Below are 14,595 nucleotides of genomic sequence, written 5' to 3' on the forward strand. Positions count from 1 at the left end.
ATGCACTTTGAGATCTTGAAAACCATTCAGTTGTATTCTAGAGCTCTACAAGTGAGGTTGATTGTTGCACTAGGAAAAAGTGCGAGTGGCAAATAAATTCATTTTAGTTGAAAAAGAAGCTCATATGAAGTTAAGATAAGCAGTGAATCCAAAGTCCCCTGGTAAGCAGGTCGTCGAGGAGCTTATAAAAGCGCGCAGCAGTGTTTGTGCATCATTAGTTGTCTCTGAAGATCTGACAATGCTATTGTGGAGTGATATTGTGTTCCTCCTGGGAGGCTTGGCTCTGCTCGTGTATTACTTCTTTAAGCGGAAATTTTCTTACTGGGCCAAACTTGGAGTTCCCCATGCGAATCCGAGCTTTCCATATGGCAACATCGGCGATGTGGGCAAAAAGCTCCACACAACGGAACTGTTTCAGCAGTTCTACAGGGAGTTCAAAGGAAAAACTCCCTTGATGGGCTTCTACGCCACAGCGGCACCTCAAGTGCTTCTTCTGGACTTGGACTTGATTCAGAGGATTTTCATTAAGGACTTCCAATACTTCCACGATCGAGCGCAATACTACAATCTCGAGGATGATCCGATTTCGGCCCATTTGTTCAATATTGACGGCGAACGGTGGAAAATCCTGAGAGCTAAGATATCCCCAACTTTCACAAGTGGCAAGATGAAAATGATGCTCCCGACGATGATTGACGTGGCTCAGAACTTCCACGAGACTCTCTTCCAACGCATCCAGGATGAAGCTGAGATCGAAGTCAAGGATTATCTCTCTCGCTTCACCACTGACGTCATTGGGTCGTGTGCGTTTGGAATCGAGTGCAACAGCCTCCAGGATCCCAAGACGAAGTTTAGAGTGTTGGGGGATAAGGCTTTCGCCACGCCTTGGTGGAAAGTCATAAGATTCAACTTCGCCTCGTCCTTCATATCGCTTGCACGGAAGCTCCACATCAGAGTAACTGACAAGGATGTGTCAGAGTTCTACACAGGAGTTGTGAACAGCACCGTGAAGTACAGGGAAGAAAACGGTGTTCAGCGAAATGATTTCCTGAATCTGTTGATGCAATTGAGGGATCGAGGAAGCTTGGATGGTGAAGCTGTTAACGAGAGTGGCAAGCTGACGCTGGATGAGATTGTGGCGCAATCCTTCGTGTTTTTCCTGGCTGGCTACGAAACCAGCTCAACAGCAATGACTTTCGCTCTGTACGAATTGGCTAAGCATCCGGAGATTCAAGAAAGAGCGCGTCAGAATGTCAGAGACTCTCTGGCTAAATATGGAGGCAAATTTACTTACGACGCGGCCATGGAAATGACATATTTGGATCAAGTTATCAATGGTAAATATTTGACTTTTTCAAATTTAAATAACCATCTTTACTCATTTGCGTTTTCCAGAAACAATGAGAAAATTTCCACCTCTGGGCAGCTTAACGCGTCGCATCACTCATGATTATCAAGTTCCCGGCACGAAATACGTGCTGAAGAAGAATCTACGCGTGATTATTCCCATCCACTCAATCCAGAACGATCCGGACATCTTCCCAGATCCCGACAAATTCGATCCTGACCGCTTCTCTGTGGAGAAATCAAGGAATCGCCACAATGCCGCCTTCATGCCTTTCGGAGACGGTCCGAGGAACTGCATTGGTCTGCGGTTCGGCATGATGCAAGTGAGGGTGGGTCTGGCCACAATTCTGCGGCACTTCCACGTCTCCCGCTGCTCACGGACACCTGACCCTCCTGTCGTGCGGAAGGACAACTTTACATTGTCGTCCGAAGGCGGAATGTGGCTCACGCTCAGGAGAGTTTCCGAGTGAATAAACTCCTGATGAGGCGGCGGAAAGTTTCGAAGAGCCTCTCCGGGTAAATTACATTCACTTTGCTGAAAGTTCCGACAGGTCATCAGGAGGTCCCTTGTGGTGTGAGTGAAAAAAAGAATATGGGAAATCATCTTCACATTTTACCTTTTGAAATTGTAGTTTGAATCTTAATTATGCGGAAATCTCTCCAACATTTAATACAATCCTCGACACAATGAATGTACATAGAGAATCAATATGTATTGCTGAATAATTAATTTCATGCTATTCTGCTTATTTGTCAATATCACAAAATGATAATTTGAAACCAATTAACAATTTCTCTTTGATTTTGTGGTGAATATTGTGCAAATGTGAAGAGAAAATGCAAATATTTACCAATATTTACAAAATTTGCAGAATTGTGGCGTGTGCTTTTTTTTTTAAACAATACTATGAAGTGTTTACACATCCCAAATCTAGCATAAAGTGGAGCAGAATATGAATTGAGTGAAGCACAGAGTGTTCACGGACTTTATTTTCAGTTTCGCCCTTCCTTGGTCCATCATTTCGTCAATAAAGTCATCACAAGCTCACTGTGAAGTGCTTGTTTATGCTTAATGTTTCTACAGTAAATGAGAATTATTCTAATTATGTACCCTGTTATTTTCACCAAAGAAAAATATGATGATGGAAAAGCGGAGAGAGCAAACAGGAAAGCTCCATGAATTAAACACAAGCCATGAAATTAATTTTGCAATTGTACGCTATCAACAGAGCTTCTCGTGTTGAGAATGAAATTGGCCAATTAAAGTATTAACTTGAGCGACTTTAATAGATAAAAAAAAGCTCAGTGATAATCAATATGGCGAGTGTGGGTTTTATTGTGGGTGTGTAATTGAATTTCTAATGGCAAACGCTTGTCTTTGGCAGGTGAACCATAAAAATTTTCGGTTTGCCATAAATTAAAACCCCCCACTTTTGGGTTTAACCGTCCCAGATGGGGAGAATAAATAAAAATTCTTTCGGGAAAATTGAGGAAGACTCAGAGCTGAGGATGAGCGAGCAAACAATACAGCGATAAAGGAGGGCAATTGGTCTGAACAATGCAAAGTTGATGGGGATGAAGAGGACTTTGCGAAAGCTGAGCAATTTGCAAATACTTGTCCTCATCCTTATTTATCTTTCGCTCTTCTTACGTTTTGCTAGAGAAATTTAGCCGCTATTGTTCTGCTTTTTTGTCACCACCAGTGAAATGCATTGCCTTCAATGGGGTCAGAGTTATTGGGGTGCGAGAGTGAGATAAATCCTCCAATAGATTGAACATACATAAAGCGCTCCGATCGAATGCAATTCAGGGATTATCGCTGCTCTCTTTGGCTGTTGCCAGAATCACACGAGTTTCACTGAGGCTGCATCGACGCCAACCCTTTCGGTTGCGCTGTAAATTTTGTATTCACACCTTATGGCGTCCTGGGGAATTCCACTGAGGCATTCCAAGTGCCGTGCCTTGAGGGTGGAACGGTGAGACATACCCTGAAATTGAATTAGAGGTGAATGAGCTTTTCCCATTTACCTTTTTCCGTATCTCATCGTCGGCAGCCGGAGCGGAATGTGTTGAGCAACACCATAGGATTGATGAACATTTTCGCATTCACCTCACCAGAAAGCCGAGATAGTCCGTGCCGGTGAAATCTCCCGTCGACAGTAGCGAGTGTACACAGCATATGATATTGTTCCGTACAACTCCGCGTTACGACTCTTCTGCATCTGCATTGAGAAGTAAATGAGGTGCAAAAAGGGTCTTGAGAGGGTGTTTTTTCTGGGGCTGAATATAAAACACAGCATGGTGGAGCCGAAGAAAATAAAATTCAAAGCGAGAGAGAAGAAATAACAGAGCAAAATTTCAGAAACAAATTGATATTCATAAATATTGTGAAGAATTTATGTGTTTCGCAACCAGAGTAAATATGATAATTCCATTGAAAACCAGACAAAAATTGATTGGAAGGCAAGAAGGAGCTCTTAATTTATAACTATTTTCTATACTTGCGATTCAGAGCTTCACCTCTAGCCCTAAGTTTGGAATGGAACTTAAACAACACTGCTTTCCTTTTAGTTTTACTCAAATGTTGTACATAAGATTGAGAGGAAACTAGATTTTTTCTGCTTTCAAGTAAATACCTTTCTCAAGCACCAGAAAAGGCATCGTGAGTGGATATCCTTCCAATGGAATATCTGTCATTCCACAGGGAGAGAACTTCAGACTCTGTAGAAGTGCCACAAGTCCAACGCGCATCTGCATCATGGCAAAACGGAGTCCTATGCAAATTCTAGGCCCATCGCCGAATGGTAAAAATGTGAATTGAGGTCGTGATGCAATAGCTTCCTTGGTGAATCTCTCGGGATCGAACTTATCCGGGTTTGGATAGTACTCAGGATCACGATGAATACTGTAGACGTGAATATAAACGTTCGTGCCTTTCTTGACTGTATATTTATCATCCGGAATTGGGTAGTCTTCCTTGCAAATTCTCAACAAGTGAGTTACAATAGGGTATTTTCTCAGTGTTTCTAAAATTATAGTAAGAATTACTTATGGATTTCTAATAATAGTTTTGGTTTTCTCACCATTGATGACCTGTTCTAAATATGGCATGTCCATCATCGCCTCGTAGGTGAATTCGTTGTTGTGCTTTTGCAGAACTTGATTGATGTGTTCGCGGGTTTTCTCCTGAATATCTGGATTCAGAGCCAATTCGTAAAGACAGTACATCATAGTTGTTGAGGAAGTTTCAAATCCACCCAGAAAGAATATGTAAGCTTGTGCTGCAACTTCATTCAAAGTTAACTTCTCACTCTCACTTTGACTGTTCTTAAGGCCAATCAAAAGGTTCATGAAATCATTTCTCTCAATGCTGTGTTTCTCTCGATGCTCCACTGTTTCACGAACAACTCTCATGTAAAATTCTGAAACTTCAGGGTTTAGGAGCAACATGTCAAAGAATTTCCCGACTTTTGGGAAAGCATTCAGAAAGGCTTGTTTGATTCCGTCAAGACTTGGTCTATAGATTGCTTGGAAACCGTAGTTTTTGAATTCTGTATTCGGATCCTTGAGACTGTTACACTCGAGTCCGAATGCGCAGTTTCCAATAACATCCATAGTAAATTTAGCCAGAAGATCTTTAATCTCGACTGTGCTATCTTTCGCGACTTGCTCTCTGAAAACCCTCTCGAATTGATTAGAAATGCCACTGACTATCGGGAACATCATCTTCATTCGACCACTGGTGAATGTTGGAGAGAGTTTAGCTCTCAAATTTTTCCATTTACTTCCAGATAAGGAGAACAAATGAGCCGTGAGCGGATCGCTTTTCTCGTTGACGTAGAATCCGCGGTCCTCAAAGTGATGGTAGTCTTTAACAAGAACAGTCTTGATAAGGTTGGGGTCAATGAACATTATTGCGGGCGACGTGAAGGTGTAAAGCCCTCCAAATTTGCCTTTAGCCTTCAATTCTTTGTACACTTGGTGGAAGTTAAATATAAAGGGAATGCGATTAATCAAGCTTGCGCCACTTGTTCCCAGCAAGAACATAGTGTTAACAGAAGGCACTCCTTCGCGGTCCCAATAGGATTGCTTGTACTTCACGTACAAGTAGAAGGCGGCGAAGATGGCGTAGATAGTGAAGATTATATTGAGCCACTCCATGGTGGATATTCACCTCAGCAACTTTCTTTAAGCACTCTGAACAGTGGTTAGGATAACTCTGAATAAAGTGAGTGCTCTGAGCTGCTCTTTATAAGACACCATATCAAAAAAGAATCTTGATTGCCTTGTATAATTTAGGTAATTGTATTGGAGTGTTTTGGAGTGTTTTGGAGTTTGAAAAATGATAAGATTATGCACAATCTATATTTACAGATGCCAAAATATCTTCAAGAATAGATACTGCAAAGCTCATTGCAGTACATATTCGCCTCGTCAGTCGGGTGGCGAGCGACAAGGCAGATTTCAGTCACTCCTAATCGCCCAAAGAGTGTGTGTGCTTGCGGGAGTTTGTGGTGGGCAATAATTGGATTTCATGAGACTCTGGCATCACTTGAGTGCCACAGCGTTCGTTGTGTCGTGCGGAATATGATTTTGTGATGCTGGCCGTGATTACTACGGCCGAAAAGGTGATTCTAATTAATTACGTAGAACAAATATCACATTTCATTGAGTGCCGTGTAATTGATTTCCCGTGGTGACTTTCTCAGTGGGTGGCCAATAAAAATACGCTCATTGATAGTTTGGTTTGACACTCACACTTTCACGCTCGGTTGCTCCGCACACAATGTTATCAGCAATTACGATATTGCTGTCAGTTATCGCCCCCGTCGTGCTTCTGTGGTGGTACGTTACGCACTCATTCAAGTACTGGCAGAGGAGAGGCATTCGGACTGTTAAGCCGAAGTTTCCGCTGGGAAATGGCCAGACGGGCAAAACAAAGGTGCACTTTTCCGTCCTCTTCGCCACATTCTACAACCAATTGAAGTCAAGCGATGCGCCCTTTGGCGGAATTTACCTCTTCACACGTCCCATAGCGTTGGCTTTAAAGCTGGACTTCGTCAGGGATGTGCTCATCCGTGATTTCCAGCACTTCTCAGACCGTGGCATCTTCTACAATGAGCAAGATGATCCTCTGAGTGCCAATTTGTTTACACTCACGCGGGAAAAGTGGAGTGTTCTCAGGGCAAAGCTCACTCCCACTTTCACCACGGGGCGGATGAAGGAAATGGCAATTCTCGTTGCTTCAGTGGCTCAGGAGTTGCAATCCTGCCTCAGGACGACACTCGTCGAGAGCTCAACCGTGGAAATTAAGGACTTGATGACCAGATTCACCACAGATGTCATCGGGAGCTGTGCCTTTGGCATCCACTGCAACAGTCTCAGGGATCCCGAGAGCACTTTCGGAGGGATGGCTAAGAAGGTGGTTCAGCCTGCCAACTCACGATTGCAACAGCTGTTCATGACGGCCTTTCCAGCCGTGGCGCGATTTCTTCACATGCGAACCTTCGACAGGCAAGTCACATCTTTCTTCCGAGCTGTCGTCGAGGAGACAATGCGACAGAGGGACCTCGGAGGTACGGCATGTCACGAAGGGTGGATACGTGGAACACTCTGAACTTGTCCTGGGGCGCGTAATGCCTTCAAATGCCTTTTAAATGGCTCATAAGTGGTGAAATATGTCACTTACAAGGGCATATTTACGAATTTTAGGGAATAACGTGGCTTAACATGCAAAGTAGAGACGATATCGTGAGTGAGAATGTAAACTATTGCCTCCAGCTTGGCCCCGGGATTTTGTACTCAAGTTGAGAGTGGCTTCACGAAGGATAGTTTTCAGTTTTTTAGCAGATAAATGATTTAATTTAAGCGATTTCCACTAAAATGGAGAAATATTTACAAGAAAAACACTCCTTGTTATTCTCGCTAAAATAGTGTTGTAAACGATTACATTACATAATATGTAAGAGAAGGAAAATTGTGAAATTTTCCAAAGGTATTTATCCAAACAAATTTTTAACATTTCCTATTTTAGTGGAAATTGCTTCAGATGTTCTGAAATTTTCTATTTATCTATTCAAAGTTTTTGAGCTAAAATTGACTTGTAGTATTGTTGCTGAGTTTGCGTGCTATAATTTTTTTTTGCATACAAGGATTTCTTATATGTTTTTTTCTAGACTCTGAACGTAGGAATGATTTCATTGATTTGCTCATGAAGTTAAGGGACGACAATGCAAGCTTAACAGCAGATGAAATTGCTGCACAGGCCCTGATATTCTTCTCTGCTGGCTTCGAGACATCGTCCAGCACTCTGACCTTCTGCCTGTACGAATTGGCAGTGAACGAGGCAATTCAGCGGCGAGTTCGGGAAGAAATTGAGGCAATTTCCTCCAAATATGATAATCAAATAACGTATGAGTCTCTATCGGAAATGAAATATCTCGACAGGGTTATAAATGGTGAGGCACTTCTTGCCCTTTTTATTGCTTCCACTCATCCTCATCTTACCTCCTTCTCAGAGACACTGAGGAAGTATCCGCCGCTCGCATCACTCTTCCGGCGCGTCACACAGACCTACTCGAGCCCCGAGGGCGGGGAGCTGGCGAAGGATATGAATCTGATTATTCCGATTTATGCAATCCACCACGATCCGGATATTTATGAGCAGCCCGAAGTCTTCAATCCAGACCGCTTTGAGCCGGAGGCGGTGAGTCGACGGCACCGCTGCGCCTTCTTGCCGTTCGGCGACGGGCCCAGGAACTGTATTGGCTTGCGCTTTGGCCTGATGCAAACCAAAATCGGATTAGCCGCGCTATTGAGACGATTCGTGTTCAGTCCGTCAGCAACAACGCCGAGGTCAATCTCATTCACACGGAAATCTTTAACTCTCACACCCGACGGCGGGCTGTGGTTAAATGTTGTGGAATTAGTTTAATGGAATAGCATTAAAGTCTTATGGGGAGGATTTCTCCGCAGAGCTCCAGCAGTGTCCCACATAGAGGAGACTTTCTGCCATGATGCAGGGAGCAAAAGTGGGGGCGAGAATGATGTGGAGCAGAGCAAAAGAAAAATCTACGAGAGATGTTTTCTGCCGTAATATTGTAAAAGAAACTTGCTCGAAGACATAAAATATCTCATACTTGTCCCGGCATTGCTACTTATGACAGAGACTTCTATAGTCAGACGCACTGTTGAAGAGCTCGTTGAACTTTTCCAAATGGCACCTCGAATCGAGCAATAAAGTCAAACTGTACAGTTGTAAATATATGTTTTTCTCCAGACTCCGGCAATGCTTCACAATCGTCTTGGCTCTACAGCAGTCACTGCTTAACCGCCCCAACTTTGCATGTTTCCCAAATCACAAAATTCTCCATAACTCCCCCAAGGGTGGATAAATAGTGACTGTGCGTTGTTCTTCGGGCCCTCATACCTCATCAGGCATCCTTTCCACCTGCTCCTTCGGCGCCCCATCCTGAAAATTTGAGAAACACACACAAGCCAGCGTCATTTCATCCATAACACCCCCGTCAGGCACTTCTCGAGGCAATTTCCATTCGCAGGAGTCACATGACGGCCGACGACACTGCAAAAGGGGGGAAGAGTCGTAAAATTTTCTATTTGAAGCATGCTTTCGCTGTTCCCTCTGTGCTTTTACGTTTCTGCATAAATAAGAGATTCTGCGGTGTGATTTTTTCTCACTTCTCGCTCTCTGCGCCTTCGCCTTTGGATATCGTGTGACTTCAGAGGCAGTGAATTCTCAAATCATTCCCTGATTAATAAAGAGAAAGAATATATCCAGAGGGGGTGGCTTGATGTAGGAAAAAGCGCCACAAAAGGCGAGATAGGAGACTCCTTTGTAGCAAATGCTCAAGGATATAATGTAATTCATTCGCATTTAGTGGTTTGTAGACTTCTAGGTCGTTGCTTTTTCTACGCCATATTTATGTAATCACGATAACTTTTCAACTCTGCATTCAACAGTTTTTCACCGTGAATTATTCAAAACTTTCAACTTTTTCCATCGGATGCGAATTAAAGTTACTCACTTGGATTTAATAGGGATTTTTCAAAGGCGAATAGCACGCTTTTGAAGAGAGAGAGAGAGAAAATTCGCTAAATACCATATCATGACCGCATTATCGATTCATGAGTTGCTCTTAGATAGGAAAATTGTATATCTCCTCGGATTCAAGTGCTGAACATGCTAATGAGTCATTATGTATAGATTGCGCATCAATGGTAAATGCACTTGCTTAACTGCATAATCTATTAAAGCAAACTGTGTGGAAAATTAAAGATTTCATAGTCAAGTGTTTCATATTTCACAAGTCCAAACACGTTCGAAAGTTTAGCAAACGACCACATCAGGCGTCTTTGTGGTCGAAAGAAGCTCTAAAGCTTCCACATATAATAGGAAATGTAGGTAATTCACTGAACAATGAAATAAACATTGTGTGCAATTGTTTCTCCCAATTTCAGTCCATTAACTTTGTGATTTTTTCATGATTTAATTTTAAATTTTGATTATTCGATACAAATTTAAATCTTATGGCAAATATTGTGACTTTTTTCTAAATGTTTACCATCTTCTCATACCAAAATACTTAAATATATTAAAATTTTATTTAAATATTCAGAAAATATTCATAATAATATATAATTTTTATTTAACACACAAAATTTTTGATAATGCTTTTTCAAATTTTGATTATTTGATTTTTTCCATACAAAGTAGAAATCAATATTTAAATATTTGATTGGGACCATTAGACTTTGATTAGACAGAAAGAAAAAGTTGCAAAAAATGGTTTGTGGGAAAACAACTTTTTTTCAATGCCGAAAGGAGTAATAAAAAGGATGCTAAAGTGTGAGTTTTGCAACATACTTGAGTCTGATGTTACATTGACGTTCGAGTGGAGAAGAATTTCTAAATTCAATATGCTCAGGTTTCTCGGAACTTTTCAAATGCATCATGATGGTGAGCTTGAATTTCATTCCCTGCACCGCACAATTTGCATAAAAGCTTTCGGAGTGCTGAGTGCAGAAGCAAAGCAATAAGTTTCGTGAATTCACGGTCTGCAGCCACTCAGTTTATAATCTGTATCTCCTCATCAACAAACTTCCTCGAAGCCACCCCATCTTCTATTGATTTTCATCCGCTCATCTTCTGCGACGGAGGCGCCGAGAGTCAGCGTGTCGTCGGTCGACATGAAATCACAGTGGCAAATTTATTCAAAATACACTCGGGTGACCGATGTTCACGCATGCAGACATGGTCCTCACACCCAGTCTCGCGGGACTCCTTGTTTTTTCACGCTCCGCAGACCAGATGGTGTTTGTCTGTTCCCGAGGACACCCCAGCGATCCTGCGACAGTCAATGCCACTCCGTCATCTGATACCAAGTCTGATACAGCGACTCGTTGCTGTGGCAACTGTGTGGTCCAGGCGCACCCAACTGAGTCATCATGGCTTGGGGACTCGGCGGGGATGCCCGAGATGCGTCCTCGTGCCAACGCAGACGCTCAGTGGGGCGCCCGCCAGTGGCGTGCCGCGCGGCGAGCGCCGGGAAGAGCAGCCCCCGCGCGGCGCTCGCTGCGCCACTGGCGCCTGGTGCGGGTGCCGAGCATCCTCTCCCCTGCAGATTCATCCCCACACGGCCCAGCCACTGGCGGGGGGCGTCCGCAGGCCGAGGCATCGCCAGTCGTGCAGGATTTCGCGTCGTGAGCACTTCCCAAAGTCGCTTTTTTGGCAAATTGTCGTCTAGTTTTTTTTTCACTCTCTCCTGGTCTCGCCTCGCAGGGGTCAGTCGGGTCGGCAGGGAGTGGAGCAAATCGAATTAATTACTCTGTTCGCTGGATTATTGATGGGAAAGGGAGCCGAGCGTGGGAGATGCTCTCAGAGTTGCCCATCAATTCCCGGAGGCTGAGTGTCATCTGGTGTGAAGACATCGATTTTCCCACCCAGGAAGCCTCGGAAAAGTGTCAATTGCACTCCAATATGACTCCTGATTTGGCTGGGATGTGAATTTGTGAAGTGTGAGTGTGGCCGGAGGCGAATGGAATTGTATTTCTCAAATGTGATTACAATGAAATATGCTGCTGCGGTGCTTAAATGAATTTATTGGGCGGAATACGGAAGGATTGTGAGACTCTCGAGCATACACCAGAGGAAAGTTTTCAATTACCAGGTGAATTATAACAATTTCACTTTCTCCCCTATGGCCCCCTTATCGCAAATCTCCATATTTCTACCACCTTAATTCACTTCAACACAGCCGAAACTTGTGTATCTCTTTGATCTCTAACTGACTGTGCAATTTGATGTATGAAAACTGCCGGGCTGCCGCACAACTTCCGAGAGGTGATTGCGGGGAGATTGGCCCACCCCACCTGGGGTGATAGTTGGACTCCTGCTGTCGGGGTGGGTCTGAGGAGAATAACAGCTGAGGCGGTGATTTTTGATTGATGATTCTGTTACTCTCGCTGAATTTTTATCCGCACCAAAGCAGTGGCCACGGAGGGTGTCTTGTGGTCTTCAGCCGCCTATTAATCATTTTTTCCCTATTTTCCACTCAAGCACCGCCCCACCTCCCCATAATCGCCAAGGCGATTTTATTACTCCCGCTTCTGCCAATCTTTTCGAACTTCCAACTGTCACTGGTCTGCATTGCATAGATTCCAATGCATTTATTAGCGGTTGGATGTCGGAAGAATTGCTAAAATAACGACATATTGAGTGTGGCAATGAAGATGAATTGAATGAAATTAATGCACCCATTAATCTTGCTTAAAGAACAGATAATAAAGACAAATTGAATTTTTCTTTTGTAAATATTTCTCTGGAGATTTCTGAAGGAGAATTTGAAACTTTTAAAGAAATTGTACAATTCAAAGAGAAACTTCTTGCTGCAGTTTGAGTTTTGGTTAAAGTGATTTATAGTGCGGCAGTGCTTTGGTGTAACCAAGAGCAGACATTACAATTGAACAGTGTGGCTTGTCAGCGAAAGTTTTTAACACTATGAATCGCAATCAAAAATTCAAAAGCAGTAATTTTGCACAATTTTTGTGTAATTGTCTCACTTTGAGAAGTTTAAGAGGTTCTTTTATTTGTGGGTCTTTTGGATACTGTTTTATTACATCCATTCTCTAAAGTCACCCTCTTGTCCTTGACAATCCTCCTCACTTTCCATTTTATCAATTAAATTTAAAGCGAGTTACTATCCTTGAGAGTATTTTTAGCTAATTTTCAGGTCGATATGCGCCACTGTTATTTCTCGCTCCGCTGCCGCGGCAAGAATGCCCGAAAATACGACATTCTGTCGAACGATTCCCAATATATTGCATAATGAGCCCAAGTATTCACACATTCTGATACTCTGCGGATGAGGCAAGGAGTGGAGCATCGTCGAAATAATTAATCAGCTATATTGATCGAGTGATAATGTAATGGGTGTGCAGATATTTGGCGTTGTGCGAATGTCAGTGAGTTGTATAATTAACGATTTGCCGATTTATCTCTCATTTGTAATTGCCCAATAAATTATCCAAGGGGCAAAGCACTCTATTTCGTATGTGCATGAAGATATTGGAGTCATGAGGCGAAAAAAGTGAATGCCTAGGGACGATAAAATATGGACAGCGCGATGGGGAAGGGAATTTTGATCCCAATTCTCCGGAGAGCACAGGAATAAATGGTATTAGATATTAAATGAATTCTCTCTCTCTCTGGGAGAAAAAGGGCGAGAACAAAAGGAAGCAAAGTACGATAATATCGATTTATTCTTACGCCACATATTGACTTTGGGATATGGCGCTTTTTTAGCCGCACCACCCCAAATAATTCCTCAGAAAGCAACTGTTCAGCACTTTCCCGGAGCTTTCTGCCGAGGGCCACCCGAAAATGTGAATAAGGGTCTCTTCACTAATGCCAAATTCCCAATACAAACACGCGCTGCCTTGTCGCTGGTGCGGGGAAAACACTGTGTTCCATGAATTATTTTGTCGCAAGACTAATGAATATTTCAGTCGATGGTGTGGAATTCTTCGACAATGGCAAAGAACATTTCATTCACACATGGTTGCAGTTGAGAAAATCTCACATAAGGGATTTGCTTCTCCTCACCAAGCAAACTTTCCCAAGCATGCAGTTAATTTCCACCAACTTCTTTCGTATTGGGTAATAAAATTCAATGTAGAAATTTGCTGAAATTGTTTCATCAACAACAGCAATAAAGTCCAACAGTATCGTTTTAGAAAATATTCCCAGGGATGGCGTATAAATCCAGCCAAGGGTGCTTGTAGAGATAAGAGTCGCGCATTCACCAGGACCGTTTATTGACAATTTTTTCTAATGCGTTGATACACCGTTTTATACCAAACTGTGTGTAGATTAAAAAAAAAAACAAATAACCATTTACAAGAGCAAAACTTCGCATTTCCATTTGCGTTTTTGCCACTGCATTCAATCAAGCCTTTAGCATGCAAAACGAGGGAGGAAAAAAATGAACTTTTCAACTGCGTTTTCGCCCCAATAAATGACTATATGTGCATATTCCATGGCTAAAATGTGCAATAATAATTTTTAAAAATTAGATTTCAGAGAATAGGTGAGCTTTTTCGCATTTGCCATGCATTAATGATCATTTTCTCGCGCTTCTTACTTAATTACGCGCGCCCTTTTAATTATTTCCGCTGCTCAAGGGAAAGCAAGATTGCCATGATGGTGTAGAGGCGGAATCAATAAATAAATAAATAAAACAAAATATAATGCCACTCACCGTTCCAAAGCAATAAAAGACGAATAAATTGCGGATTGTCGGGAGCTTCTCCACTTGAATAGAATGCGTGAGACGCTGCGGAGTGAGTTTGCGAGATACAAAAGCGAGGATCTCATATGCGAATTGACTGAAATGTACTTTGAATAGTAGGCAAAATTGGAAAATGCTAATGAAAAATTCATGAGGGTCGTGGGGGGAGGGCTTGTATCAACGTGACAAAACCGAAAACCCTAATCATAACATTTTCCATTCCCTGAGACTGGATCTGCGAATGTGGAGAGCGCGTGGGAGAGAATGCTTTAAAATACTGTGAAATTGAATAAATCTTTGACGCTATAGAGGGATTATCGGGGGTGATTTTATCTCTTCTTTCTCCCCTTCAGCCAAATTAAAACCATGGATTTTCACTTGAGTCTAGACGCCTTTTGTCAGTGTCTTTTCTCTGTGTACAATTGGAGATTTTTCCACGTCT

The 14,595-nt window shown here is 42.6% G+C and overlaps 3 protein-coding genes across 4 annotated transcripts in view; 2 read left to right on the forward strand and 1 right to left on the reverse strand.

Moving 5' to 3' along the window:
• Nucleotides 1-12: 12 nt before the first annotated feature.
• On the forward strand, nucleotides 13-8,764 carry LOC132259265 (uncharacterized). The gene is made up of 6 exons (XM_059756827.1): nucleotides 13-1,337; nucleotides 1,396-1,813; nucleotides 5,722-5,836; nucleotides 6,089-6,923; nucleotides 7,524-7,805; nucleotides 7,866-8,764. Exons 1-6 carry the CDS (start codon nucleotides 239-241, stop codon nucleotides 8,279-8,281), a joined length of 3,165 nt encoding a protein of 1,054 aa, XP_059612810.1. The 5' UTR covers nucleotides 13-238; the 3' UTR covers nucleotides 8,282-8,764.
• Nucleotides 3,152-5,564, reverse strand: LOC132260238 (probable cytochrome P450 6a23). 2 transcript variants are annotated; one of them, XM_059758235.1, is made up of 3 exons: nucleotides 4,431-5,564; nucleotides 3,984-4,373; nucleotides 3,152-3,569 (listed from the first exon to the last, which is right to left on the reverse strand). In XM_059758235.1, the coding sequence occupies exons 1-3, from the start codon at nucleotides 5,506-5,508 to the stop codon at nucleotides 3,553-3,555; spliced, it is 1,485 nt and encodes a 494-aa protein (XP_059614218.1). In that variant the 5' UTR covers nucleotides 5,509-5,564; the 3' UTR covers nucleotides 3,152-3,552. The 2 variants fall into 2 exon arrangements, with proteins under 2 accessions (XP_059614218.1, XP_059614217.1); XM_059758234.1 differs by having other exon boundaries at nucleotides 3,152-4,373.
• Nucleotides 8,765-11,274: 2,510 nt separating the features above from the next.
• Nucleotides 11,275-14,595, forward strand: part of LOC132259266 (uncharacterized) — a 43,150-nt gene continuing 39,829 nt past the window's right edge. The window contains exon 1 of the mRNA XM_059756828.1: nucleotides 11,275-11,534. Within this exon, the coding sequence (XP_059612811.1) occupies nucleotides 11,459-11,534 (76 nt within the window). The 5' untranslated portion in view covers nucleotides 11,275-11,458. The remainder of the gene's footprint in view (nucleotides 11,535-14,595) is intronic.

This window comes from Phlebotomus argentipes, unplaced genomic scaffold, assembly GCF_947086385.1.
Source record: "Phlebotomus argentipes unplaced genomic scaffold, Phlebotomus argentipes genome assembly scaffold_18, whole genome shotgun sequence".
Classification (NCBI taxonomy): Eukaryota; Metazoa; Arthropoda; class Insecta; order Diptera; family Psychodidae; genus Phlebotomus; species Phlebotomus argentipes.